Here is a 26,608-nt window from a genome sequence, read left to right as displayed (position 1 = left end):
TGCGAAAAGCACCTCTCCTAATTTATGTAGGTTCCATTCCATCAAACTTTTCCTCAAAGTAAACAACGCCTGAGCGTTTGGTCGGTTAAACCGACATAACGGAAAGTTTCGGTCTAAACTCGTAACGGGTCAGAATATATATCGTTATCGTATCATCGTTGTCTTGCCTGCGGGGAGATCTTGCTCGTCTCGTCGTGGACGCTTACCCGGCGAAGCAATTCCACATTCCCTTAATCCTCTGCCACGGAAGGCATCTTCAGGCCTCAATCAAATCGGCACCAAGCCCCTCGCCCCAGCCCCCCACTCTCCAACCTCTCCGCCTCCATTCGCCGCCTCCGCTAAGCGCCGCTCCCGCCCTCAATCCGGTCATCTGCGAGTCGGATGAACGGAGAGGCCCACACTGTTCATAGAGCTTGTGAGTGTTGATGGGCGCGCAGAAGAGCATTCAGGCTGGTAAAGGTTGGTTCTTTGCTCGACCTTTTGTATCTTCTTCGTCGTTCTTCTGGAGTAAAAAGAGGCTTTTTAATCTGATAAAAAATGTGGCGTTCACTCAGCTAAGATCGATTTCAATGTGGACCTCACTCAGAAGCTTTGTGGAGAGCTCTTGTTGCCGCATATTAGGTGCTGATCTTAGTGGATTTTGACTCGAATTCCGCTATTTGTACATTGATAGAATGTGATTTTTCTTTGTTTAGGCATTCTAGAAATCCATTCTCACAGGTTATTGCAAGGTGCTTTCTATTTTTTTGGCAAAAAGTTTGAGTTCTGCTTCTTGGAAAGTTGGATAATGATAACGTACTTAACTTAGTATTTTGGATTGTGCTTGTTGTTTAAGGCTTTCATTGAAGCACCCGAACCTCTTTGGAGGAAATGAGAAGTTCGATATACTGTGGGACAAAGGCCTGGATGATTCAAATATTCTTATTGCATTCAGGCGTCCAAAGCCCGATTGGTTGTGTCAACAGTCATTTACTATTCAGGTGAAGTTGCAATATTCCTGATATTCTCGATCTAGTGTCATATGAATCTATTTGTATGTTTTTCTTGTTAAGCATGAACTTTGTACCTAACATCAGCGATAACAAGCTGTGACCCCCAAGTTATTTGGGTCAGCTGTTGGTCCTCTATATAGTTAGAAAAATTCAATTTTTTAAAATCACTTTTAATTGTATCAACTGGAATTTTCTTTGGTTCTTTCTAACTCTCTTCTTCAACATTAATCAAATTAATGTAGTCTTTGAACACGTCCATACTACTTTTGAACTTAAAAGATACAAAAAAATTATTGACATTTAGTCACGTCCAAATGAAAAAGGTGTTTTTTATTCTCACAATAATCATTTGAGTCTTCTTTTGCTTTTTGAATATCTAACATTGTATTGACCTAAACATATTTCTTGCTTAACGTGATTCAGCAATCAGTGACTCCTGAGATTGCAGTTCACGGTTTGCCTGTTGATCATTTCTCTCGTTCAGGGAGTGGTGGTGTCAATCTTTGCCGCTTCTCATCAGGTGTTGATTTCAATGAGCCTTCTACTTCCAATTGGAGCAACACCACAAGCATCAAATTTGAGGTCTTTATTAGTTGCCATTATTTAAATGATTTTTGTGATTTGAAGCATATAAACCTCTTAAAAAGTAATTGTTGCTGCTTTGTTGATGTGACATCTTAAAATTGGAGACATTTCTATTAATAATGATAAGACATCATTATCAGTTATCCTTGTGGATTGTATCAATAGGTTAGGAACCATTTTATCTTCTGTATTCTCCGTTCTTCATTTTATTCCTCTATTCCTTATTTTGTGAAGAAAACCCTGGACATTAGTATCACATACTATTTCTAATTCATATCCCTATTCAGCATGTTCGTACTCTCAATAATGAGGGTCGCTCCATAAACAGGGATCTTGATGGCTTTCCCATAACTTCTAGGTATCTGAAATTCCCTTACAAGCATCACTTTATAACCTAGACTTTATTTTGCTCATCAGTATTTTCTTGTCATTCAGTGGCAGATCTTATGATAATATGGTAGTTTTGAAGCAAGAATCCCAATACGCTGTTGCCAATGATGATAAATTTACAAGAGTGAGTCAGATGATATCCTTATCTATTTTTTTAGTTTTAGTAGTTATTCAATAGACCTATATCAATATTATTGTCAAGTTGTGTTCGTCCCAACTATTTGGGGGCATTCTAATAGATCTAATATCCATCAGTTAAATTTTCAAATGGAACAAGGACTACCTCTTTTATCCAAGTGGCTCGTTTTCAATCGTTTCAAGTTTGTCGCATCCAAAGGATTTAAATTGGGACCCACTTTTTTGGTCACGAGGTATTTAATTGCTTCACTACTCTTTTTTCTTGTTCAGACTTATGGATAATTTCAAATAATTCTTAATGGTCTTCTTTTCACTTTCACAGTCTGACAGGTGGTTCCATTGTAGGGGACATGGCACCATATCAAGCATTTGCAATTGGTGGCGTTGATAGTGTTCGAGGTTATGGTGAGGGTGCAGTTGGATCAGGAAGGTCATGCCTAGTTGCTAATGGTGAATTTACAATTCCCATGGTATGTGAACCATTTTTTCTTTTGGGTTGCTTGTATATTTTTTTTTCCTCGACAAAGGTTGCTAATGGCTGCTTGTACAGAGAACATTATCGCCAAGGACCCTTAGTAATAACCTTAGTCAGGTTTCTTAGGTCTCTCCGTGTCTTAAAATAATACAGACAGCTAGTGGAGTTGACTTCTGCTCCAGCTCAAACAAATTTTGAGCTCAAGTTCAAGCTTGATTCTACTTCAAACATTCGAGTTTGAGCTCAGCTCCTTAAACATTTTGCTGCTCTCAAGTTGAGAGAATAACTTATTTACATAGCTCAACAAGTTTTGCTTCTTTTATACCGCTAAAGTGCTTTGTGCTTACAAGTCAGAAATTTTCCCTGTCTTGAACTTGTTTAAATTTGGAATTGACTACATCTTATCTAGAATGCTCCACGATGATCTCCTTGATTCAAGGGGAAATTGGACCAAAGCTGAGGCTTGAGTTGCAATCAAGATCAAACATTCAAAATCGAACCTACATTACGATCTCTGAAATTAAAATTATAACAAAGTAATGCTATTTGGTTGTGTTTATAAGCTTTTGAAACTATCATCAAGCATCAATGAACTTGTTATGAGTATATATGGAGAAATTAATAATGGAGACATTTTACTGACAGTTAAGCATGTATATGGAGAAATTGATAATGAAGGCAATTTACTGACATTTAAGCATGTATATGAAGCCTTTAAATAGGTCTGCTCAAGTGCTTAGAAATGATTCAATTCGTATTTGCCTATTCATTAACTCCTCATTTAGAGATTGAAACAAGAACACAAGTTAAGGTTGACTTGCTAAGTAGCTGAGCCTGAGCTAACCTTGAAGGAATTTCAATTGAGATAAGCTTAAAAACACCTGCAAGAACAAGAAGTTGGCTCATTCACAGCCCTATCAATTGCTAGGTTCTTCTAAATTTTACATGCAATTGGTATGCGCATGTTCTGATGCTGGAACTATGCTTTGCTACTAGATTTATGCAATTATGATTGTAGATGTATAGACATAAAAATCTTTTTTGAGTGTGTTTACAATAGTTATTACTTTAAATGTCCTTTTCCACGTGAGGGTGAGACGATATTTAATTGTTTTGTGATGGAATCATACAAATACTCTATTTCATTTGGATTTAGTTTAATTGCTCCATTTATTTTTGTCATAGACCAAGGAATTAGAAAGTGCCATCTTCATGGACTTTGGAACTGACTTGGGCTCTGCTCGTCACGTTCCAGGTAATGTTTGCCTATTTGATATCCATCACTGCACAACAATGGAAAATATATATGCATTCTTGTTGGAATGGAAGTTACCATGTAAAGAATCCATCTGATGGTCTAGATGTTGTAACCATGATCCAAATTCACATCATAAATTGAGCTGCACATGGATTTTGAGGTTTTGTTGGTAGTTCTGTTATATCTTTTCCCTTATATATAGGAGTTTGGAAATTCCTTACCACTGATAATATGAAATTTTTTCATGGCACTTGAGATTTCATTGTTGCTCTTTTTTCCATGGATATATATATATATTATCTAAAAATTCTCTAGTTTAATAGGCAACATTTTGAATCCAGTGTCATCACAGCTAAGTCAATGAATTTTTTCTTACGAATACTAGTTCATGCAGACTAGTGGCCTTGACTAAGTGAAGATGTTTGATTTTATTTTTGTCGTATTTAGAGAATCAATAGTGATATATGCTGTGATGAAACCACTTGTTTCATTGAAAGCTTGGCCTCTCCTCATTTATGTGTAGCTTCTCATCCTCAGGTGAATGTGTTACAGTCACCTGGAATTGGAAACCATGAGTGGTAGTAGAGAAAAAAGAAGCCGGGAAAGAAGCGAGATAAAACAATTGCTGTTTTGCTCGATTCATCCTCTTTTACATGATGTCAGTCTATTTATGAAATAAAAATACAACTTGATAACAGTGATTTATTTTTATTTCTCGAGATTGATTATTTGGTGAGATTACCTTTTATTAGCGTATTATGGTTCACTCTCCCTATATCGTTAAAAGATTGTCATTTCATTAATCTTGACTCGCACGGTTTTCATCGGTGCTTATTCATGATATCCTTCATGTTGACAGTTGTGAGTTAGTCCTATTTTCTTTCGTAGCATGCAGTTTTATTTGGATGAATGCTCAGGTAATCCTGCCCAACGAAAAGGAAAACCTGGCTTTGGACTCGGCCTCGGCTACGGCATCCGCTTTAACTCGCACTTTGGTCAGTTTCGAGCAGATTACGCTATCAATGCCTTTCAACGGAAGACTGTCTATTTTGGCATCAACAATGTAGGATCATGATGTCTCCGACACATGCCATGGCAAACATTTCTTCATCCAAAACTGACAGTTTAAGGGCTTGCCAGTGGATAATCTTTAGATAATTGTGTCAAGCCACAATGCCATCGTCGTCATTTGTGCTTAAATTGAACTTTTCCTTTGTTGCTGGATCTTTGATACTTCAGTCATAGGGATTATTAGTTTTCTCAAATTTAGTGAGAAAGTTGTTCATGTCAAATTCTTCATGGAGGAAAAGAAAAAGGAAAGCTATGTCTCAAACAATCAATAGTCTTCGAGCCTTCCTATAGAGGAAACAATTTTCATTAAAAGACCTTGAATTGATATACAATTCTTCAAATGTTTGTCTTCTTTTGTGCAATAGATGATAATATTGCCATATAGGGCCACATATAGAGGCTCGATCATGGTGCAAGTGTCAAATGAATCAATTTTGGAAGATTTTTGTATGGTGATGATTAGGGTTGTGAACTTTATCATCCATCATTAATTTTGGAAGATTTTTGTATGGTGATGATTAGGGTTGTGAACTTTATCATCCATCATTTTGGCCCCTAGAAGATGCTTTGGAATTGCGTAGATTCTAGAAGATGATAATTTTTCATCTTGTTTTGATAAATTCATTGGAATGTATTGCACATTATTGATGCATAACAAATTCATATGCTTGCTAAGTTTGTGATGAGTTTTGGGAGAGTAAGTTCACATATCGGTTATGGAACTATACAATGACATTGTATATGAGACAATTCATTGTTTAAAATTTTTTAGGATGAAAGTTATCGTTCTCATTGACTCGCATGAGAAACTTGTTGATATAGATGATGCCTGAGGACGTATTCATGAGCTAAGGTACCATCGTGTAACATATCGCGAGGCTTTTGTGAGGACCTTTACAGCTTCCGCGAGTTAGAGATCATAGGCAAGGTAAAACCCCAGGCAAGCAACGGGATCTCAAATATTGAGAATGTTGCTCATTGATATGCCAGATTGCCTTCTTACATCTATGAATATGCATAAATTCTTCCTTCGCATATTAGGATTACTTAGTTTTTGTTTAAAAGAGAGAAGATATCAATTCATAAACCACTTCCAAATTAGTCTACAATATTTGCAGTACAAGATATGGTACTATGAAGTTGAAACTATTTCAATAATAAACAAAAGAAATTGTGAGAACCAGAAGAAAAGACAATCACTATGCATGTTTAACAACTTTATAAGACTCAAAGTTTAGAAACACCAAAAAAACAACCTTAAAATACAACATGGTAACTAGAATACAAGCAGAATTCTGTGGCTTCATGACTTGGTTTATGCATATCAGGAGGGAATCAATGCTTTCAGATTTGAGTATAGCCCGTAAAGGGAATACTGCTGGAGATTGGACACCTCATACCATGAGTTGAGTGGCACCTCATGCTTATCGGTGCCCGAGAAAGCCAACTGAATGCCGATGCTGCAATCCTGGTGGCTGCAATCGGATGCCCTATTGGCACAGCCCTGGTCAAGACAAACTTTGGATGAGGATCCTGAACAGGCAGAGCAATCAGTCTTCCAGTATAAATTCTGAAGGGTGCCTTTGTGGAATTCTAGTATCTGGAAGAAAAAACAAAAGAGTTTAATTTTTGTGATTCGAGGTGTTCTAGTTCCATTAGCAGGGATTGGAGTTCATAAACATGTTTGTACCAGGGTAAAGCTGGTGATGGCATATGAACTGTTACGAACTAAAATTGGGAATGATCTTGCTGCATACTTCCTTCCAGCAAATGCTACCATGTAGCCCACAGTATCGTTGATCTGAAAAAAGCAAACAAATCAACGACCAAAATGTAAATGATACAAAGCTATGGTGCATATTTAAAGTTATTGCCAAGGTTCTCGGTTTGAAACCTGTCTTTACCTAAGTGAAAGCTTACTTCCGTATGTATATTACAAAAAATGATGGACAATGCGAGTATTATGAAGCTTCCGTTAAGCACAAGTATACATGTAAAACTGGAGGAAGAAGCATATCAGTTCTAACACAATAATCTTTTCTGGCCCAAAAAGGGTGCATATTATGGTATAAACGTGAAAAAAACCCTATATATTTTGCCGTCAATATATATATATATATATAATATTTAATTAATTGAGCGTTATTATTGATATAACCTAAAATAAAGCTGATAAAATTCATTTAGCAAATTTCAAATAGTTGGAACTTATGCTACTTGAACTTAGGCATGATTATATGACATGGGTGTGGAGCTGATGTTCAACATGATTATTTTTATAAATTTTTACACATAATCAATAGTTATATAGAGTGCCCACTTCGAGTGTCAGTGTTTGAGTGGTGATGTTCGGTGCCAACATGGGTAAGGAAAGCGTAGATGAAGAGTCTAAATATCAAAGGTTGGGCCAACATAATTTGATGATGAATGGACTAAAGCCCCTATTGGTAAAGGACTATCATGGAGCAGAACAACAATGTAATAGTTAAATAAGAGGATTTCAGGAATCAAGGAAACATGTCATGAACTAAGCAGCTTTGGATTGAAATACAAAAAGATAAAAAGGAAAAAAATTAAACACCATTAATATCTCCAGATAAGTAGCTTAATTTACAGTGACACTCTTTTGCTACAAGTATCAACAAACATCATGGAGTGACTCAGGAATTTTGAGAAAAGATGTAGTCCGTGTGCCTACTCCACTCAAGCCCTTGTGTTGACTGCTACAGGTTAAAAATTCTTATTTTTAAACCTTCATGCTATTTATACAACAATTAAGCTGGACTTATCAAAATCTATGATTCAAGATACAATTCACTGTGGAGACAAGATTTTTTTTTTTTCTTTAATTACTTACAACCATGGCATCAAGGCACTAATTTGTAGAGGAGGCTCAAAAGAAGGCACTTTGATTCCTACAGCACGTTCGACAAGGAAAGTTTATGTGTGCGGCAAGCAAAGAAAGTAGCAAGCGATTCCAACGCATGGAACCTCACTTTTCTGGACTATTTCTACAATTTTAAACCCTATTATTGAGATTACCGACTTAATTGGAGGCCGGCAATTCAAAACGGTTCCATCCAAGCAAAAGCCCTAGCGAAATCCCGGAACATAATCGAACAGCAGGAGGTTGGAAAGGGGGAATTCGAGATCTTACAGAAGGGTTGGTGGTGGTGTTGACAGTGAGGAGAGTGATCTCGTCGACCTTGGGGCGGAAGACCACGAGCTGAGCGCCGCGGGAGGAGAGGGAGAGGCGGTTGTCACAGGGGGAGAGCTGCAAGGTCCGGTTCTGGTTAACGTAGAACGAGTTGAGATTGGAGAAGGCTATCCCAAAGGAGAATCCATCCCGCCGCCGGACCGTCGCGTCGTCGCACGGGCTGAAGACGGCGTTGTGGTCGCCGGCCTCCGCCGACCCTGCCATCATTACCGCCAAAAATATCGCCACCGCCCCGGCGGCCGCCGCCCTGGATCTCGATTCCATATTCCTCGTTCTCGATCGGATTCGCTCTCTTCTTCTCCTCTCTGCGGCCGATTGGACGGATGGATCGAAGAAGAAGCGAGCGGAAGCGTGGACTTTGTTTCTGGCATTGGATATTTAAACAGTTCTGGGTCATCGAACGCGGTCACGAATGGACTCTTCGGTCTCTCAGAATCTGGCAGGGGGTCCCAGAAGTGGGTACCACCTTTGACCAATGAGAATGCAGGTAGAAATATGGACTAAGTATAGAGTCGTATTAGCAATCTGAATAATTTTAAAAATGTTTTAAAACTTATTTTTTAAAAGATTTTATAAATATCAAAATATCCCATTCAATATATATTTGTTTTTATTAAAAAGTAAATAGGTTGGATGATAATTAAAAAGAGTAAAATATACACTTTAATTTAGAATAAAATTATTTTAACAATAATATATTAAGTAGTAAGTAGTAGTGGAGGTGGTGTCAACTCTAATGATTCAATTAAGAAATGATCGATCTGATTTTATAAAAAAAATTTTATCGATCCCCAAGGATAAATCATAAAAACTTAACAGTAAATCGTTGACAATTGACCTTGTAGTTTTCATCATCCTTGTAAGTTCGTCCATACTTTGATCATAAAAGTAAATTCATTAACTTTTTTTTCACCCATAGGTATTTCAGTTCACGATTGTCTAATCCAAACTATTTCACTAAATTCTACATCAGAATATGACGCACTAGATGATCGAACCATGACACATTATTATTCTCTCAAATAACAATATTATTGGGCATAATCAAGAAGTTGTAAAGTTTTTTTAAAAAAAGTAAAATAAATTCTCAAAGGGTGAAATGGAGTTTTTCTAGCTTATTTGGACAATCAAGTCTTAAGAAGTATAGTTTTCTTATTTGATCTTAATGTTGGATATTTGATAAGGAATTTGATACTTCTTATTTGAAATTGAATGCCATCACAAACCTTTTTTTTTTTTTTTAAATTTCTGTACCAGTTAGCATTGAGTTGATCAAAGAGCCAAATGAATGGGTCTACCAAAAACAAGAAGGGGAAATTAACTACAACTATACAGGTGGTGAGTAAAGTTAAATTTATCAAAGCGAAAGGTGTAAAATATAAAAATAGATAAAGAAAATGTTAACCAGCTGATAAAAAAATATTACTAATGATGCATAAATCTCAAGAACTAGGAACAAACGTGATTTAATAGTGGTTATGATGAAAGGGAAAGGAAAGATATTATAGAGAAGATAAAAGAGAGAAGAAAGATGATTCCCTTCGATGTTGCTTACCTTTTTGTTAAGAAACTCAAACTAAAGGGTAAAGAAGCCCAACTCAAAGCATGGAAGTAGGAATCTTTTGGGTCTTTTAATCAATGCGTTCAAAAGCTGCTATTAGTGACTTTGTATAATCTAGAGATTGCGAATATGATCTTGAAAGGTAAAGTTAGTAGGGGAAAAAAAACAGTATTGGAGAGAAGGTGTCGAAACTATATATACAGTTGGTATTGACCATTAGGGACAAACAAAAGGACTGCATTATGTATCACGCATAGGATAGTAACAACTCAGATGCCTCACTTAAGCCAAGGTAGGTGTTTACAAATGAAGAGGAAGGGATGGATCAGCTTTAGCCATTTACTCTCATCAAGCTCTGCAGAGAATAAGAAAACATTGAAACAGAACAGTCAGGAATAAAACTTCAATAAATGATAAAATTAAGGTCTTATTATTATAATTTCTTTCATATGCAAATTTACTTCTGCCAAAAAAGATATATCTTTTTTACGAGGAGTTTAACCTCAATGAGTTCAGCTACGGAAAATAAAAGTTAAAAAAAAAAACTAATCTTTAGACAACCCAATAAAATGCTTTTCTGATGTCCCTGGATATGTTTACTTGATAACCCAATTTAGTCCAACAGGCTGGTGAGTTATGGATTTACTAGAGTTTTAGTGTGGCATCGCAATTTAGTCCAGCACGGTGAGTTATGAGTTATGGACTGATACAAAAGTTTTATAACCTTAGATGAATTAGCTACTATGAATATGGGCTTAAACATTTTTGGTTAAGGAGACTTCTCTTGGTGAGTATTAGTTCACCATGAAGTGATGCCTTTGCTTTCAGCAATATAGCAAGAGATTACCTTGTGGCACAAATAAAGAAAGGGATAATTGGCCAAAACACTAAAGATTGAACACAGCTAAAATGAACACTACCAATTGAAGCATTAGTGAGATGAGAGCTGCTAATGAAAATTCTAGACAAAGTACTATCTTCAATTTGTAAGAGGTTTAGCGATAAACTCGAATATAGTCCTCATCCCATGCAACCATTGCTACAGTGACCAAGATGTTTCACGGAATAAATAACAATTAGAGATAGCAGATTGTGTCATTACCTCAGACATTTGCCTCTGCTCCAGGACCTTCAACAGAAGACTGCAACCAAGAATGGAGCACTCAATCTTGAAATATAACACTGTCAGCGAGGTTAAGCAGGGGATCAAGGAAGTCTGGAGAGAACTTCCGCGCAAAGAGGCATGAGTAGGTGGAATTCGACCTGCTTAGTTCCTTAATGAGATCACCCAATATCTCCGGCAGCCAATAGGTGTGTGGAGGTCCTGCATCTCAAGGAGGGTTGGGAAATACTCTTGCCCCTCGGGGTACCAAGAATCCATTGTATGGTGGTAAAAAATTGATAACACTCACTCTAAGGTTCCGTTTGGTTTGTGGGATAGGATTAATGGTGTTAGGGATTATTGGTGTGATAGAGAATGTTTGGTAGGTGGGATATGATTAATAGTATAAGGATTAATAGTGTGATAAATAATCATTGGCTCTCCCAAGGGATTATTTATCACACCATTAATACCTATCCCACCTACACCATTTATCCTATCCCACAAGCCAAACGGAGCCTTAAGTGTCCCTCACAGTTCATTCCTAGTTATGTGAAAGGAGGTCAATCATGAATAACTACTAGCCCGAGTAATGACTAATCCATGAAAGAGGGCAAGAACCTGACTACTAGTCAGGAATTGATCTCAAATCCCATGATGGCAATACCCCATGCACTATCCAATTGTCTGTCCCGAGGAGACAACAATAATCCTCTCTAAAAAAAAGTAGATTCGCTATCTTAGCGGTCTCCCTAGTGCTAGCCCCATGGATATGGAGAGAGGTGCATGCAGCTACATAGGTCATAGGCGCATGGTGAGGTAAATCTCAGGTCGTCAGTTCCTGAGAATCGACTCCTGACCATTACACCAGAGATGTCATGCGCTCACAATCTCACTACGCCCTGGGGCAACAAGAATCCTCTCTAGATTTGAGGTAAGGTAACTTAAACTTCTTCCATATTCGATGGACATGCACAACCATCATCACATGGTGCCTTGCTAGGATAAAAAACTATGAACCAACACATAAGTTTTTTAAGATAAATCATCTACTTTATTAAATTTAGATAATCATTTTTTACTACACAATACAACTACTCTAAAATTTTTATTATCTTTATTTTTTAATTATTTTATTCTCTCTTCAACTCTTGTTATTATTATATTTGTAATAGTAGAGTTTAATTGGAGAGATTAAAAAGAAAGGAGAAAGATTGAAAAGAAATATTATTTTATTTTGAGGATGAAGAGTTTTATTTTCTATAATTGAAAAAGTACCGTAGCATAAATCTAAATTTAAAGAATTAAAAGAAAATCTGATATAAGTATTTTTTTAATAAAAAATGTAAAATTTAGGATAATAACTGATTTTACATTAGCTTGTGTGGATGCACTTAGAATATCCACATGAGTTTTTCTATAATATCTTTAAAATTTATAGTAAATCATTTATTTTATTAAATTTAAATAATTATTTTTCATCATACACTACATCAGCTAACTTAAATTTTTCATTATCTTTATTTTTTTATTATTTTCTTCTCTCTTTCATTTTTTTTTTATTTCTCAATTGAGTGTTTAGCAATTTGAATTTCCATCTAACTAACCTGCTCATTTAGGGTTGTAAACGAGTCGAGCTGAGCGGAGCCGAACTTTAGGGTGTTCAAGCTTGTTTGATAAGATAACTGAGTCGAGCCGAGCTTAAAATGAACCAAACTTTTGAAATGATTGTTCAAGGTTGGCTTGGTTTATTTTTTATGAGCTTGAGTTTGACTTGTTTAGATGTTATTGAGCTCTCAATTCAAGCTTGGCCTGAGCTTGGTTCGAGCTTAGCTTGAGCTTGGTTCGAGCTTGGCTTGAGCTTGATTCGAGCTTGGCTTGAGCTTGATTCGAGCTTGGCTTGAGCTTGATTCGAGCTTGGCTTGAGCTTGGCTCGAACTTGGGTAAAGCTTGGCTTGTTTAGATGTTATCGAGCTCTCAATTCAACCTTGTTTGATTGTTTTAAAACTTTAGTTGTTTGATTGATTATTGAGCTTGATAATTTAAATTTTTTTTTAATTTTATTTTATTATTTATTTAACATATTGAAAAAAGTTTTATTAATGAATATGATTCGTGAACATTGTTCACGAACGTTAATGAGCTGAACACATGTGTCTAAGTTTGTTTGTTTAGTTTAACGAGCTGTTCAAGCTTGTTTATTTAATTAATCTTGTGTATATTAAATGAACATAAACAAGCTTTTACTAAGCCGAACACCAAGTTTGTTCACAAATGCTTAGTTTATTTACAACCCTACTACTCAAGAGGGTATAAGGAAAAATTGTAGTTGCCCAACCCATTATCATCAATTTATCCATGTTAGAGTGAATATGGAGTAACACTTAAGGGTGGCTTGCTTAGTGGAATCCATTGGCATAGAGATGAGAGTGTTGATTTCTAGGAGCTCTCGCTTTTGTTTATTCCAATAGATAACCAATGGAGAGGATTTTAAGAGTAAATCTTGTTGGCTAGAATCTGGCCAGCTAGAAATGAATTGTAATACATGCATGTAATTAATATATAAATATGATATTACTAAAATATTCATGTATAATACATGCATGTATTCTGTTTGGTCAGATTCTGACCATTTAGCACTACCTGGATTTTAAATCCCTTTTGCTAATGCATTAATTACACCAACATCACATGCACCAAAAACTCGAGGGATGTGCTATTATAGTCACGAGTCGACACATTTCAAAATTTCCAATTTACCCTCATCTTCCTCTTGTGGGTGGGCGAACTTTGACAGTGACGCAAGTCCAGTAAAGGGTCTTTCTTGTGTTAGACAAATGTAGGCAAGGGTCATTGACGGGGGAGTAGTAATGAGAGTGAGCAAGGCTTGGGGCTTAGGTAATGGTTGTCAAACATTGGGCTAGCATATTTGAAAAGGTGGGTGATTGGTGGCATGTTGGTGTTGTGTGTGGGCATCATGCGGAAAGGATACTATGCTAGGTAGGCAAGCGGTCAATGGATGATGTCGGATGGTCAATTGAGGATATTAATTAATTCGATCCTACCTATATAAGCAATGTCCTCACCTCTCACATTCGGATGATGGAACTCACTTAGGGTCAGTGGGGCCAACCATTCAAATGTGAGAGGTGTGGGCACTGCCTATATAGATAGGTTGAAATTTTCAGAGGATATTGAGTAATTTTCTCTTCTCTCCCTATACATAGGGACGACAAACAAACTCTCATTTTTTTCCCTCTTCTCTCCCCTCATCTTCTCTCCTATCTCTTCCTTCCCTCTCCTCCCCACACATTCAATTTTGAGACAGAGAGGAGATTTGAGAAAGAAATAATGCATTAGATCTAATATTGTTTGCTACTATTGTATTTTTTTTATTGACTACCATCACCTTCTCTCATTTTCTTTTTCCATCTCGTCCCATTTTCTAGTCATCATCCTATATGCATATTAAACAAGTTTACTTTTTAAAAGATTATGCCCCTCTTCCTTTTTTTTTTCTCAAGAATTTGTTCTCATTTCGTTATCAAGGTTGCTTTTTGTAATATTGGCCTTGATTTAATCTAAGATTGGTATAGGGTATAGGAAACACTATCCACCTCATGAAGGGAACAGAACACCCATTGTCTAGTGGGGGACAAGGCATATTGTTGTTTTCATTCATTGAAGTAACGATTTCCCAAAGACTAGTATGTTTTAATTATCTTTCAACTATTGTTCTCTAAAATGACAAAATGAAGACACTTAGGACATTTGTCACTTCTCTTATTTTCTTTCGTAATGTATTGTACTAGTACTGGAAGGTCCTAGCAAGTTAACTAAGGTTATCAATAATAACCCTCTATCAAATGCATCCTTAGTTTTCTTGTACATTGTTGAAGTGAAAAACATAGTGAACATGAAGAAGGTAAAGATTCAAACCAAAAAACGCAAGGTCAAAAATATACGAATTTTTCATGATCTCTTGAAGAGATACCTATTAAGTTGTCATTCCACTTACATCACACCACATCATAACTCCATTAGATTATCTTTCCTTTTATAAACAAGGAGTCTAAGGATACAAGTATATCGAGCGTCTAGATAAGTGAGATTAGATTGGTCAATATAATACTAGTAAGATTAACATAAATGCATGAACATGACTGTTGTTGTTTTCAGTACTGATTGTAATACTGAGCCATCTGCTCACACAATAAATGTGCCAAAATCTGGGAAACTGAAAGACCTTATTCAGGTTCTAGGTGTTGCTTCTTCATTGAGAGATGTGAGAGTCTATTGATTGCCGAGGTTTGTTCTTCTAAAAACAAAAAAAAATGTTATATTCAATCAATGAACTTTTGCTTTAGTAATGAATTTATAACCATTATTGAAGCATCCACATGTTTATGCTAATTGCATTATCTTTTCTGGATGAGCCATCAGATTCAATATCCCTGATACCAAAAGATGCTGAAAAATCTCCAGTTGTGATTTTTGCACACCAAAGATTGGAAGAGTGAGCTTTATAATCTCTATTTGTTTTTGTTCCGCGTGTTTTTGAAATTATTGTTTTCCTATCAAAATCAAATTTCATGTCTGGATATTCTTTCAAGGTATTAAGTTTTCAGTAATGCATACAAGACTTTTAGAACTTAAGCTACTTTCTTGAGGAGAGTAGTTCCGCATTGTTTCTATTATTGCATTATTACTCTAACGGACGATGACTGATGGTAGCTTACCATTACTTTTGCATATTGCCCTGGCCTTACAAACATCAAGTTGTATCAATATTTGCTTATTTGGCTATACTAGACTGACATAGTAAGTTTGATAAGTAGAAGGGATTTTCCCTTTCTTCCCCAGTAGTTATTCTTCGATGCATTTGTGTTCAACTGCTATTGATGTTGAGTAATTTGTTGATATGTACAATTAAGTCAAGATATCTCATTCATTGCATCCCACTCATATAAAACAATCTACTAGATTGGAGTTTCTGCACAATGTTAGCTGTGATCTTTTCTGCTCGTAAGAATTCCCAGACAAATAGAATAAAATCATGTATTTTTCGTATGCATTTGTAAATATTTTTGGAGGCAATAGTTTGCAAATATCTCTATCCAATTAAATACTATTACTAGAAACAATAATAGAATGTAGATCATCATGAGAAAATACGATCAGAATTAATAAAGATCTGACTAACACGTCTAATCTTGACCTTAGATATTTGGACTCTTAACCTTTCTCTGTACCCATGTTGGACAGTCAACATCTGATATTCCTATTGATTATGTGTAAAAGTATTTAGAAATTACCTTGTCGGAGACTAAGGGGGTGTTTGGTTGATGGATTTAGGAATGAGGGAATGAAATGATAGTAAAAGATAGTGTTTGGATTGTGAGTTTTGGAATGACATTTTGGGAATAATTACTAGATTTATGGGAATCAACCAAACTCATATAACTTGATGGATTCCATTTCCATTCCTATTCCCATTCTATCATACTATTAAACTCATACCCATAATCATTCTCATCATTTAACTAAATGCCTCCTTAAATATTGGCCAAAGTGTTAATACTTCACCAACATCTAGAATGTGATACATATTTGTGAATAGAGCTTGATGCTACTTTGTCCGTATATGTTTGTTTGACTTTTGCAAATACTTTGTGGAGTTTTTTTTTGTTGTACCTCTATATTTGTACTTGCCCAGAAGAATTAACTCTCACTCTCTTATAACAGGTATTGCCCGAGTTGTGAGAAAGCATCAACAAGCTACCAAATGGTTAGATCTCTGGAGGTTGCCTGAAGTTCTTGTCATTCATTTAAAAAGGTTCTCATATACCAGATGCACAAAAAACAAGCTCGAGACATTGGTAGAATTCCCTATCCGAGATCTGGATTTGACAAACTATAATTAATACTGGCTTACCAAAGCAAATATCAAAACTTCAGCGGCTTATGTTCTGTTTTACAAGAGGACTTAATGCAAATTACTTCACATCACTCTGAGCAATTGCACATCGTTCAGATCAAGTCGCCTTGCCTTTTGGGAGCTTCATATGTTTATTTGCCTTCCATCGGTGGCATGGCTCAACATACTCGGAGCGAAAGAGTCCACATGGAACAGAACGGACCATCGTGCTAACCAAATGGCAGATCGAATCAGATTGGCCATGATGGAAGGGAAAGTAAGCTCTTATCCTGATCCCCAACTTCAACTTCTACTAATCAAAATGTGCAGAGCATCTAGCAAATGATCTTTTTTTTATCTATATAAACTGATTATAGTCTTTGATTCCTTTTCTCACCATAAGTCCTTTTTTTTTTTTACCTCCGAGAGGGAGATTTTTGGTTACGATACCATGTATTTTTGTTGTGTTGTATTAATTCTTCTGGAGATTTGATTAATTCAGTTGTCTTTGATTTATAATTCAAGTAAACTACAAAAAAGAGTATAATTGAATCGATTCTTGGTGTCATACTTCATCTTCAAGTTGATAGTTTCGAATTGGTCATGTGAAACTTCAACGTCTCCAAGTTGATAGTTTTAAAAGATGAAGTGATTGACTTGGAATTAAAGTAAACCATAAAAAAAACATATATAATTGGACTAATTTTTCATTGCATTTAGATCTCTTGAAGAATTAGTGATGTTTCATTAATTAAAATAGTAGTAATGAATTGGTCGTGTCATACTTCGTCTTCGACTTCTACTTCTTAGTTTCTCAAACATGTATAGATTAAGTTTTAACCTTGTTAAATTAACAAGGGGTTGATTTAAGAATACTAAATTAATAGGTTTATTATGAGTACTTCTCAATTTAATTTGATGATGGGTAAAAAATTTTCATAGGATCGGATGAATAATCTTAAGATTAGTCAACAAAAATTAGATATTATATAAAAAATTCTAATATAAAAAAATTATTAAAATGGAACATATAGATAAATCTTAACTCACAAATATCAAAAATATTAAAAATATACTAAATATTATAAATAAATAATTAAAATAGTAAAATGATTTTCGCAGGCTTTAAAAAAGACCTAAACGATACTTTTGGGTTCTAAATTTGATGGTTATAATTTTTGCAAAACTATAGATCTTTATATTCTATCCATGTAAGCATTAACAAAGTCTGATTCCAAATTTCAAATTAAAATTATGACCTTAGAATAATAAGATCTCGTTAGGAGTGAGTAAAAATTTAGTAAAACTAAATTAACCGAACCGATATAATTTAAAAATTCAATTCGATTGATTTTTTTTAAATTTAGTTGGATGCATTTGGATTTTAAATTTTATAATTTGGTTAAACGGATAAATCGAATAAGAATATTAATTAAATTAGTTTTTATTTAAAAATAATTCGGTTAATATCAGTTGTGTCAGTTTGATTTGTTAAAAAAAATTAATTTATCCCATTCTGTCCGAATATCAACTTAACCATGTCAACAGAGGATTAGTATTCTTATAAAGAATTAATAGAACAGATGTAAATGCGGAATTTGTTCTATTAATCAAAATAGTAATAGCAAATTAGTCATGTCACAGTTCATCTTCTATGTGGTACCACCAGAAATTGGATCATCCGCGTCGGCCGGCCAGCGAGCCAAAGCATGCCGTCGTCGCTGAAATCCCATGCTGTCCCACCACTCCGATCCCGCTTTGCCTTGTTGATTGCGTATCACACCTTGAATTGCTCTGGTTGCTGGTGCGGTCAAGGACGGGGTGCGCCCGTCCTTCGCTCCTCCTGCTGCAATATGTCATCCTCCGACCGATTGGCGTACACCAGGTGCATCTCCGTTAGGTCCTCCGGGCTATGTAGAACTGCCTGGGTCAGTTGGTACATCGGCATGATCCCCGTTCCACCGGCGCCCACCGCCATGAAAACCTATCTCTTGTTGTTTCCGTCTATCAGGAAGCCACCGCAGTCAGTTTAAGGAATTATGCGGCCGGAGCTGCTGTGCCATGAGCTCAGTTCGCTGTTACAGGGAATTTAGGGCCCTCGCCCTTGAAGTAGACCTTGACGAGTAGCTCAAAGTGGCCGACCACGTCCACCGGACTCGTCTGTGTGTAGCCGCACATGCAGAGCTTGCCGTCTATGGTGGCACAGAGGACGATGTGCTTCTCGACGCGGGCACAAAGTGGAATACATATATGCGGACATCCTGGTAGATGGACTTCTTGGAGACGAGCGTGTACTGAACCGGCCTGCGCTCAGCCTCACGGATGGCGGCGAAGTGAGAGAGGTCGGGCGCGCCGTGGATGGAGGCGTCACAGACGACGCCAGAGGGGCAGCAAGTTCCATTCATGTGTTTTTCACCCTAACTATCCTAAGGTGCTCATAATTGGTTGCTACCAGGCAAGTTGGCTGCGTCGAACTCGCTTTTGTATACCTATAATTATAGTAACAATCATCGAAGCTTCGTTTCTTAACTTGCACCCCTAATAGTTGTATGGACTTTGTGGTATTTTTGTTTCCCTTTTTTCTCTCCACTAATTAGTACTGATTGAAGTTGCCATTCTCATTGCAGTCTCTAGAATTTTGGGACATGGAGAAGAACAAGACCATGACTCGTACTGCTCATGAAGGTCTGATTGCAGCTTTGGCAGCTTCAAATGTGACCAGAGTAATTGCATCAGCCAGTCACGATAAATTTGTAAAGCTCTGGAAGTAGCCAAACGGTACGATGATGCAATCACTCGAAACACCACACAGAATAGGAAAAACTTCCATTGTAATATGTATTGACAAGAGACCTGTTCTTGAATCATCTAACTCGGACAGTTATATTTTGAAGTTAAATAGGCCCTGCACTAACCATGTGTTATGTTTTGGCGATCGGTTGCTGCTTGTTTTTCTACCTATAACGCCGAAAAGAAGTCAGCTAGCGTGAAAGGAACAGGGGACAAATCTTAGCAGATGCACATTTTCAAGAATTATGCGGTTCATCTCGGTGGGTGGGTGTCAAATGAGGATGTTGATTTGAAGATGTGTCCATGCTGTCCCGAGATATCTGTCTCCATCTCCCTTTGCCGACCGGACAGGTAAGATTACATTTCAATGAAGTCTTGCATATCACGAGGATGTCACACATATCTCAAAGATGTCATGATTGTCCGATTGGCAAAGAGACATGAGGACAGGTATTTTGGGACAAAGGATCTGAATTAATGCCGAATGCCTTCGATTGTAAAGTATTGCCTTGGTTAACATCTTTGTCTTAGACAGTTGGCATGGTCAAGGGATGCAATGGGGTGCCATCTTCATCCTTTTCACTCTGGAACATTGAATGCGATTGCAAAGTATTGGCCATAGAATTATAGCTTCTATGTTACCCTTTATCCAACCCTGTTAAAGTTTATTGCCCACTCAAGGATGAAAACAGAAATTTCAGTTAAATGAAACAACAAACAATAAAGAATAATGTCATCGATCGATCTTCATGGAGGTCAACAATTGCTCAAGATCCAGCTCCTTCAAGATCATATAATTGCTTTATGATCTCCTCCTTTTTGGCTTTCAATGCATCAATCTTGGCATCGAGCTTTTCCACCTTCATCCTAAGCTTGACGGGATCGTTCGTCTTCTCCTTTTCCTTCTTTGCATGACTCACATTTCCTTCACCTTCCATCTACAGTAAAATGAAGGAAGAAAAGTGAAAGAAAGATTTCATTATCTAAAATATAATATTTATATTAATAAGATGCTAGCTAACCTTTTTGCTTCAAGGAACAGAAGAGAACAACTAGCTATTCAGCAATGGAGGCAACTCTTTCTCCTATCTGCATTGTGACAAATATAGACTTTGGTTATCTTGTTGAGGCCCTCTCTGTACATGTGTTCTCGGATCAAGCTTTGGACCAGGAACACTAGCATTGTGTTCCGTAAAATTTGATCTTCTTTTGCTCTTTACCACAGGATTCAGAATTTAACAAAATAAAAAAAAAACAAAAACATTTAGGCATGAAATAAGAAAGACTGGTAGAAGATTTATTTATTTATTTTTGCTCTTTATCACACACAAATTTAAAATTGTAAAATTCTCACACAAATTGAAATAATCTTAAGATTAGTCAACAAAAATTAAATATTTGTATAAAAAAAATTCTAACATAAAAAAAATTATTAAAATGGAACATATAGATAAATCTTAACTCACAAATATCAGAAATATTAAAAATATCCTAAATATTATAAATAAATAATTAAAAATAGTAAAATGATTTTCGCATGCTTCAAAAAAGACCTAAACGATACTTTTAGGTTTGAAATTTGATGGTTACAATTTTTGTAAAACTATAGATCTTTATATTCTATCCATGTAAGCATTAACAAAGTCTGATTCCAAATTCCGAATTAAAATTATGACCTTAGAATAATAAGATCTCGTTAGGAGTGAGTAAAAATTTAGTAAAATTAAATTAATTGAACCGATATAATTTAAAAATTCAATTCGATTGATTTTTTTTTAAAATTTAGTTGGTTGCATTTGGATTTTAAATTTTATAATTTGGTTAAACGGATAAATCGAATAAGAATATTAATTAAATTAGTTTTTATTTAAAAATAATTCGGTTAATATCAGTTGTGTCAGTTTGATTTGTTAAAAAAAAATTAATTTATTCGATTCTGTCGGTTCAATTTGTACCGAATATCGACTTAACCATGTCACCGTATTTCCTCCCAGTCGATAGTTAGAATTCTAATAAACAGAGGATTAGTATTCTTATAAAGAATTAATAGAACAGATGTAAATGCGGAATTTATTCTATTAATCAAAATAGTAATAACAAATTAGTCATGTCACAGTTCATCTTCTCTGTGGTACGACCAGAAATTAGATCATCCGCGTCAGCGGCCAGCGAGCCGGAGCATGCCGTCGTAGCTGAAATCCCATGCTGTCCTGCCACTCCGATCTCGCTTTGCCTTGTTGATTGCATATCACACCTTGAACTGCTATGGTCGCCGGTGCGCTCGTCCTTCCAGCTCCTCCTGGTGCAATATGTCGTCCTCCGACCGATTGGCGTACACCAGGTGCATCTCCATTAGGTCCTCCGGGCTATGTAGAACTGCCTGGGTCAGTTGGTACACCGCCATGAAAACCTACCTCTTGTTGCTTCCGTCTATCAGGAAGCCACCGCAGTCGGTTTAAGGAATTATGTGGCCAGAGCTGCTGTGACATGAGCTCAGTTCGCTATTACAGGGAATTGACACTCGCCCTCGAAGTAGACCTTGACGAGTAACTCGAAGTGGCCGACCACGTCCACCGGACTCGTCTGTGTGTAAGCGCGCATGCAGAGCTTGCCGTCTATGGTGGCGTAGAAGAAGATGTGCTTCCCGACGCGGGCACAAATTGGAATATATATGCGGACGTCACGGATGGCTGTGAAGTGAAAGAAGTCGGACGCGCCGTGGATGGAGGCATTATAGACGTCGCCGGAGGGGATGAGCTCGCCGATGAGGTAGGTGTTAAAAGAAGAATAGAAAGAAGATAAAATAGGAGAGTAATAATTAATCTTATTGTTTGTTGATATTTGCCCTCAAGACAATACAATATATAGGGTATAAACAAGTACTCGATCAATTAACCAATTAATAAATAACATAATAATTTTAAAAATTATTCTAAGAATTATTCTAATAATTATAACAGAATTATTAGAATAATCCTAAAACTAATTTGATTTGATTTGATGATTTGATCCGGTCAATTCTGGTAATTCTCTTTTATCTCTTTTACCCCTCGACAAACTTAACGGGAGATCTTTGACGTTGAGTTTGCTTGCTAACTTGTTGAAACATTGTCTGGATAATGGCTTAGTAAAGATATCAGCAATTTGATCCTCAGCAGAGATATAAGAGACGGATAATTGTTGAGTTCACACACGTTCACGAACAAAATGAAAATCAATCTCCACATGTTTTGTACGAGCATGAAAGATTGGATTTGCTTTTAGATATGTTGCTCCAATATTGTCGCACCAAATTTTTGGTGCAATATTTGATGCAAGATGAAGCTCAGAGAGAAGTGATTGAAGCCAAATAATTTCAGACGTTGTATTTGCTATAGCTTTATATTCTGCCTCAGTACTTGAACGAGATACCGTAGGTTGCTTCTTCGAATTCCATGAGATAAGATTTCGTCCAAGAAATATTGCATATCCACTAGTAGAGCGCCTATCTTCAGGAGAACTTGCCCAATCCGCATCACTATAGGCATGTAAATCTCGAGACGATTGATGATATAAAAGAAGACCATGTAAAATAGTACCTTTGAGATAGCGAAGTATTCTTTTTACATTATCCCAATTTTGTTCAGTTGGAGCATGCATGAATTGACAAGCACGATTTACTACAAAAGTAATATCAGGGCGTGTGATAATGACATATTGTAAGGCTCCAACAATGCTTCGATAAATCTGTGGATCAGACCGAGCAGGAGAGGATGAAGATGGAGAGTTGTTTATAGCAATTGGTGTAGAGACCAGACGTGCTCCATCCATTTTGGCTCTTTGAAGAAGTCCAGTAATGTATTTGCTCTGAGAGAGAAGATAGTCATCCTCAAGTAGAATAAGCTAAATACCAAGAAAAAAACGAGCAATGCCCAAATCTCGGGTAGGAAATTCTTGATTGAGAAGACTTAATAAAGTTATGATGCCTTTGTGATGATTACCGATTATCAGGATGTCATCCACATAAATAAGAAAAAATATCATAGATCCATCATTATATTTGTGAAATAGAGACGAGTCAGTCTTTGATCCAGAAAATCCTTGAGATTGTAACCAATTGGATAGTCGATGAAACCATGCACGAGGAGTTTGTCGAAGACCATATAAGGATTTCTTAAGTTGGCAAACATGAGATGGAAATTGTGGATGAATGAACCCAGGTGGTTGTTCCATAAATACAGTTTCCTCAAGATGACCATGGAGAAACACATTTGAGATGTCCAATTGCCGTACAGGCCAATTGGAACTAACAGCTATCGATAATAATAGTCTGACAGATGTAATCTTGATGACTGGACTAAAAGTGTCATTGAAGTCAATACCTGGTTGCTGACTAAAACCTTTGGCTACAAGTCGAGCTTTGTATCGTTCAAGAGAGCCATCAGCTCGATACTTAAGACGGAATACCCATTTAGAGCCCACAACATTCATTGAAGAAGTGCGTGGAACTAGACTCCATTTTCCATTGCGAAGAAGTGCATCAAATTTTGTAGTCATTGCACTACGCCAATTTGGATCCTTGTTTGCTTGCGTAAAACAAGTTGGTTCAATAGATTTTGAAGAAACCACTAGAGCCCCTGGAAGAGGATATCGAGTTGCATTTGGTGGACAACATTCATAAATGTCACTAATGGGAAGCATGCGACGAGGAGCATTATCATCTGAATCACTTGTTGATGGTGATGAGGAAGTAGGCTGACATGGTGATGTAGATGACGGACTTGCATTATCCAAGGATTCAGAACTAGAGAGCATATTATCTTCGACCGGCGAGGCTTCCAAGATTGGAGCAGCATCCTGAGGTGATTCTGATGGTATAGGGGAGTTATTAGAGAGCGGAGCAGGACCTAGGATGCTATCATTTCTGACAATATTAGGTGGTATTAAGAAGGTGTCACCTATATCTGGAGGAGAGATTAAAGAAGATACTGAAAAAGGGAATAGAGTCTCATTAAAAGTAACATGTCGTGAAATATAAATTCGACCTGTTGGTATATGTAAGCAACGATAACCATGGTGCAAATTGCTATAACCAAGGAAAACACATTGTAGTGAACGAGAGTCAAGTTTATGTTTAGATTAGGGGCGTAACCATGGATAACATGTGCAACCAAAAATTCGAAGGAAAGTGTAATTAGGAGTTTGATTATAAAGTGTTTCAAAAAGACATTTATGATTGAGCAATGGAGTAGGGAGTCGATTTATGAGATATACAGCAGTGGTAACAGCTTCATCCCAAAATTTACGTGGAACTGATGCATGATGAAGAAGAGCTAAGGCAGTTTCGACTATGTGTCTATGTTTTCTCTCAGCAGAGCCATTTTGTTCTGGAGTGTGAGGACAAGAGACTCGATGAACAATTCCACAAGAGACAAGATGACGATGGAGAGCTTGATATTCACCTCCCCAATCAGAATGAAAAGAAAGTATTTTACGATTAAAATATCGTTCAACTTGATTTTGAAATTTACAGAATATATCCAATAAATTAGATTTTTCTTTTCATAGGATAGAGCCAAGTATATTTACTAAAATGATCAATAAAGGTAACATAATATTGAAAACCTTGGTTAGATAAAACAGGTGCAGGGTCCCAAACATCAGAATGAATTAATTCAAGTGGGAAATTAGAAACATAATCGGATGAATAGAAAGGTAGCTTATGACTTTTAGATTCCATGCAGGCCCTACATGAATGAGATGGAGAGGAGATCATGGAAGTAGGTAAACCATACCTATTGATGATTGACTGGACAATATGAAGAGAAGGATGACCAAGTCGAGCATGTCAAGCTGATTTATTTGTGCGTTCACCAACAAAAGCTTTGATTGAAGAACTTTGAAGATAATAGAGGTCATTTTTGATTCTCCCATGAAACACAATAACATTTGTTCCTTTATCTTTTATAAGATAATGATTATGATGAAACTCAAAAATGACACTATTATCAAGACAAAATTGACGGGTAGAAAGTAAATTTTTAGTGATAGATGGAACATGAAAGATATTGCGCATGTGAAAAGTTCGATTAAATAAATGAATATATGTGTTTCCAAGATTAGTAATTTGCAAACCTGAGTCATCGCCTACTTGAACCGTATCTGAGCTATAATATGACATTACGTCTGTAAGGATATTATAATCTGATGTGACATGATGAGTTGCTCCAGTGTCAATATACCAATCAGTAGATAAAAACTCTGGGGTTTTATCGCAAGTAGGCACAGATGAGAGAGCTTTAGGATATGCTTGTGAAATAGACGGTTGTCTTGAGACTGTAGAACCACCAATGAAATTTGAGGTAAATCTTTGAGGACATAGATTTCCAGGATGACCAATGATGTGACAAATTTGACATTTTACCCGAGAGTAATCAAATCTTTTAGGGCATAGATTTCCAGTATGACCAATGATGCGACAAATTTGACATCGGACTAAATTTTGTTTTTGGCCTCCTTGATAGTGTTGAGTATTTGACATCTAAAGTAAAATAACTTATCTTGTAGAGAGACTGGATCGCCGGAAAGGGGGCCTTTCGCCTAGAGAAACTCCCCTTGGAGGAAATAGAAGTCTTGGCTGGAGCAACCACCTGTTGTCGACGTCGAGGTTTGGTCGGCGTTCGGTGGACAGCGGCAGTAGTGGTCGAGGAGCGCCCACTTGTTGTCAACCACTGATTTGATTTGATGATTTGATCCGGTCAATTCTGATAATTCTCTTTTATTTCTTTTAGTAGGTGTCGAGGAGCGCCTTTGCATGGTCAGAGTGGATGATATCGAACTCCTCGGTCGCCGGCATTGATAAGGACCAGGTGATCCTTGACGAAGCTCGTGCAAGTGGAGGAAGAAAGGTGTGCCAGTGGAGGCGACGCCGGACGGCGGCGATGATGCAGGTGGAGTGAAGGTGGGCTATCAATTTTATAGTTAATCAGGCAATTGCGGCGGCGATAATGAACAACTGCGAGCTCGTCCCCTCTGGCTGCATCTGCGAGCTCATCCCTTCTGGCTACGTCTCCGACGCCTCCGTAGACGTCGGCGCGTCCGACCTCTCTCACTTCGCTGCCATCCGTGAGGCT

General features: G+C 36.9%; 3 protein-coding genes across 4 annotated transcripts; 2 read left to right on the top strand and 1 right to left on the bottom strand.

Annotated features, from left to right (window-relative positions):
- On the top strand, positions 1-5,174 carry LOC122006705 (outer envelope protein 39, chloroplastic-like). 2 transcript variants are annotated; one of them, XM_042562301.1, is made up of 11 exons: positions 4-459; positions 555-621; positions 696-731; positions 836-980; positions 1,416-1,574; positions 1,865-1,935; positions 2,013-2,091; positions 2,223-2,338; positions 2,428-2,575; positions 3,766-3,835; positions 4,756-5,174. In XM_042562301.1, exons 1-11 carry the CDS (start codon positions 426-428, stop codon positions 4,911-4,913), a joined length of 1,083 nt encoding a protein of 360 aa, XP_042418235.1. In that variant the 5' UTR covers positions 4-425; the 3' UTR covers positions 4,914-5,174. The 2 variants fall into 2 exon arrangements, with proteins under 2 accessions (XP_042418236.1, XP_042418235.1); XM_042562302.1 differs by lacking the exon at positions 696-731 and having other exon boundaries at positions 1-459.
- Positions 5,175-6,039: 865 nt separating this feature from the next.
- Positions 6,040-8,494, bottom strand: LOC122006704. Its single transcript, XM_042562300.1, has 3 exons — positions 8,067-8,494; positions 6,600-6,710; positions 6,040-6,509 (listed from the first exon to the last, which is right to left on the bottom strand). Exons 1-3 carry the CDS (start codon positions 8,388-8,390, stop codon positions 6,234-6,236), a joined length of 711 nt encoding a protein of 236 aa, XP_042418234.1. The 5' UTR covers positions 8,391-8,494; the 3' UTR covers positions 6,040-6,233.
- A 10,290-nt stretch (positions 8,495-18,784) lies between these two features.
- Positions 18,785-19,506, top strand: LOC122004017 (transcriptional corepressor LEUNIG-like). Its single transcript, XM_042558968.1, has 2 exons — positions 18,785-19,161; positions 19,334-19,506. The coding sequence occupies exons 1-2, from the start codon at positions 18,883-18,885 to the stop codon at positions 19,475-19,477; spliced, it is 423 nt and encodes a 140-aa protein (XP_042414902.1). The 5' UTR covers positions 18,785-18,882; the 3' UTR covers positions 19,478-19,506.
- The last annotated feature ends 7,102 nt before the right edge of the window (positions 19,507-26,608 follow it).

The sequence above is a fragment of the Zingiber officinale genome, chromosome 7B (genome assembly GCF_018446385.1).
Source record: "Zingiber officinale cultivar Zhangliang chromosome 7B, Zo_v1.1, whole genome shotgun sequence".
Taxonomy (NCBI): Eukaryota; Viridiplantae; Streptophyta; class Magnoliopsida; order Zingiberales; family Zingiberaceae; genus Zingiber; species Zingiber officinale.
This window is presented reverse-complemented; position numbering and strand designations above follow the sequence as displayed.

Bases quoted from the DNA above. Each gene is read 5' to 3' on its own strand.
- LOC122004017 (XM_042558968.1), top strand. From the start codon at position 18,883: ATGCAGAGCTTGCCGTCTATGGTGGCACAGAGGACGATGTGCTTCTCG. The intron at 19,162-19,333 runs GCAAGTTGGCTG...TTCTCATTGCAG, and splicing joins TCATAATTGGTTGCTACCAG to TCTCTAGAATTTTGGGACAT.
- LOC122006705 (XM_042562301.1), top strand. From the start codon at position 426: ATGGGCGCGCAGAAGAGCATTCAGGCTGGTAAAG. The intron at 622-695 runs GTGCTGATCTTA...TTCTTTGTTTAG, and splicing joins CTCTTGTTGCCGCATATTAG to GCATTCTAGAAATCCATTCT. The intron at 1,936-2,012 runs GTATCTGAAATT...CTTGTCATTCAG, and splicing joins GGCTTTCCCATAACTTCTAG to TGGCAGATCTTATGATAATA.
- LOC122006704 (XM_042562300.1), bottom strand. From the start codon at position 8,390: ATGGAATCGAGATCCAGGGCGGCGGCCGCCGGGGCGGTGGCGATATTT. The intron at 6,711-8,066 runs GTAAGATCTCGA...TGCTTTTTTCAG, and splicing joins ACACCACCACCAACCCTTCT to ATCAACGATACTGTGGGCTA. The intron at 6,510-6,599 runs GTACAAACATGT...TTTTTCTTCCAG, and splicing joins CCATCACCAGCTTTACCCTG to ATACTAGAATTCCACAAAGG.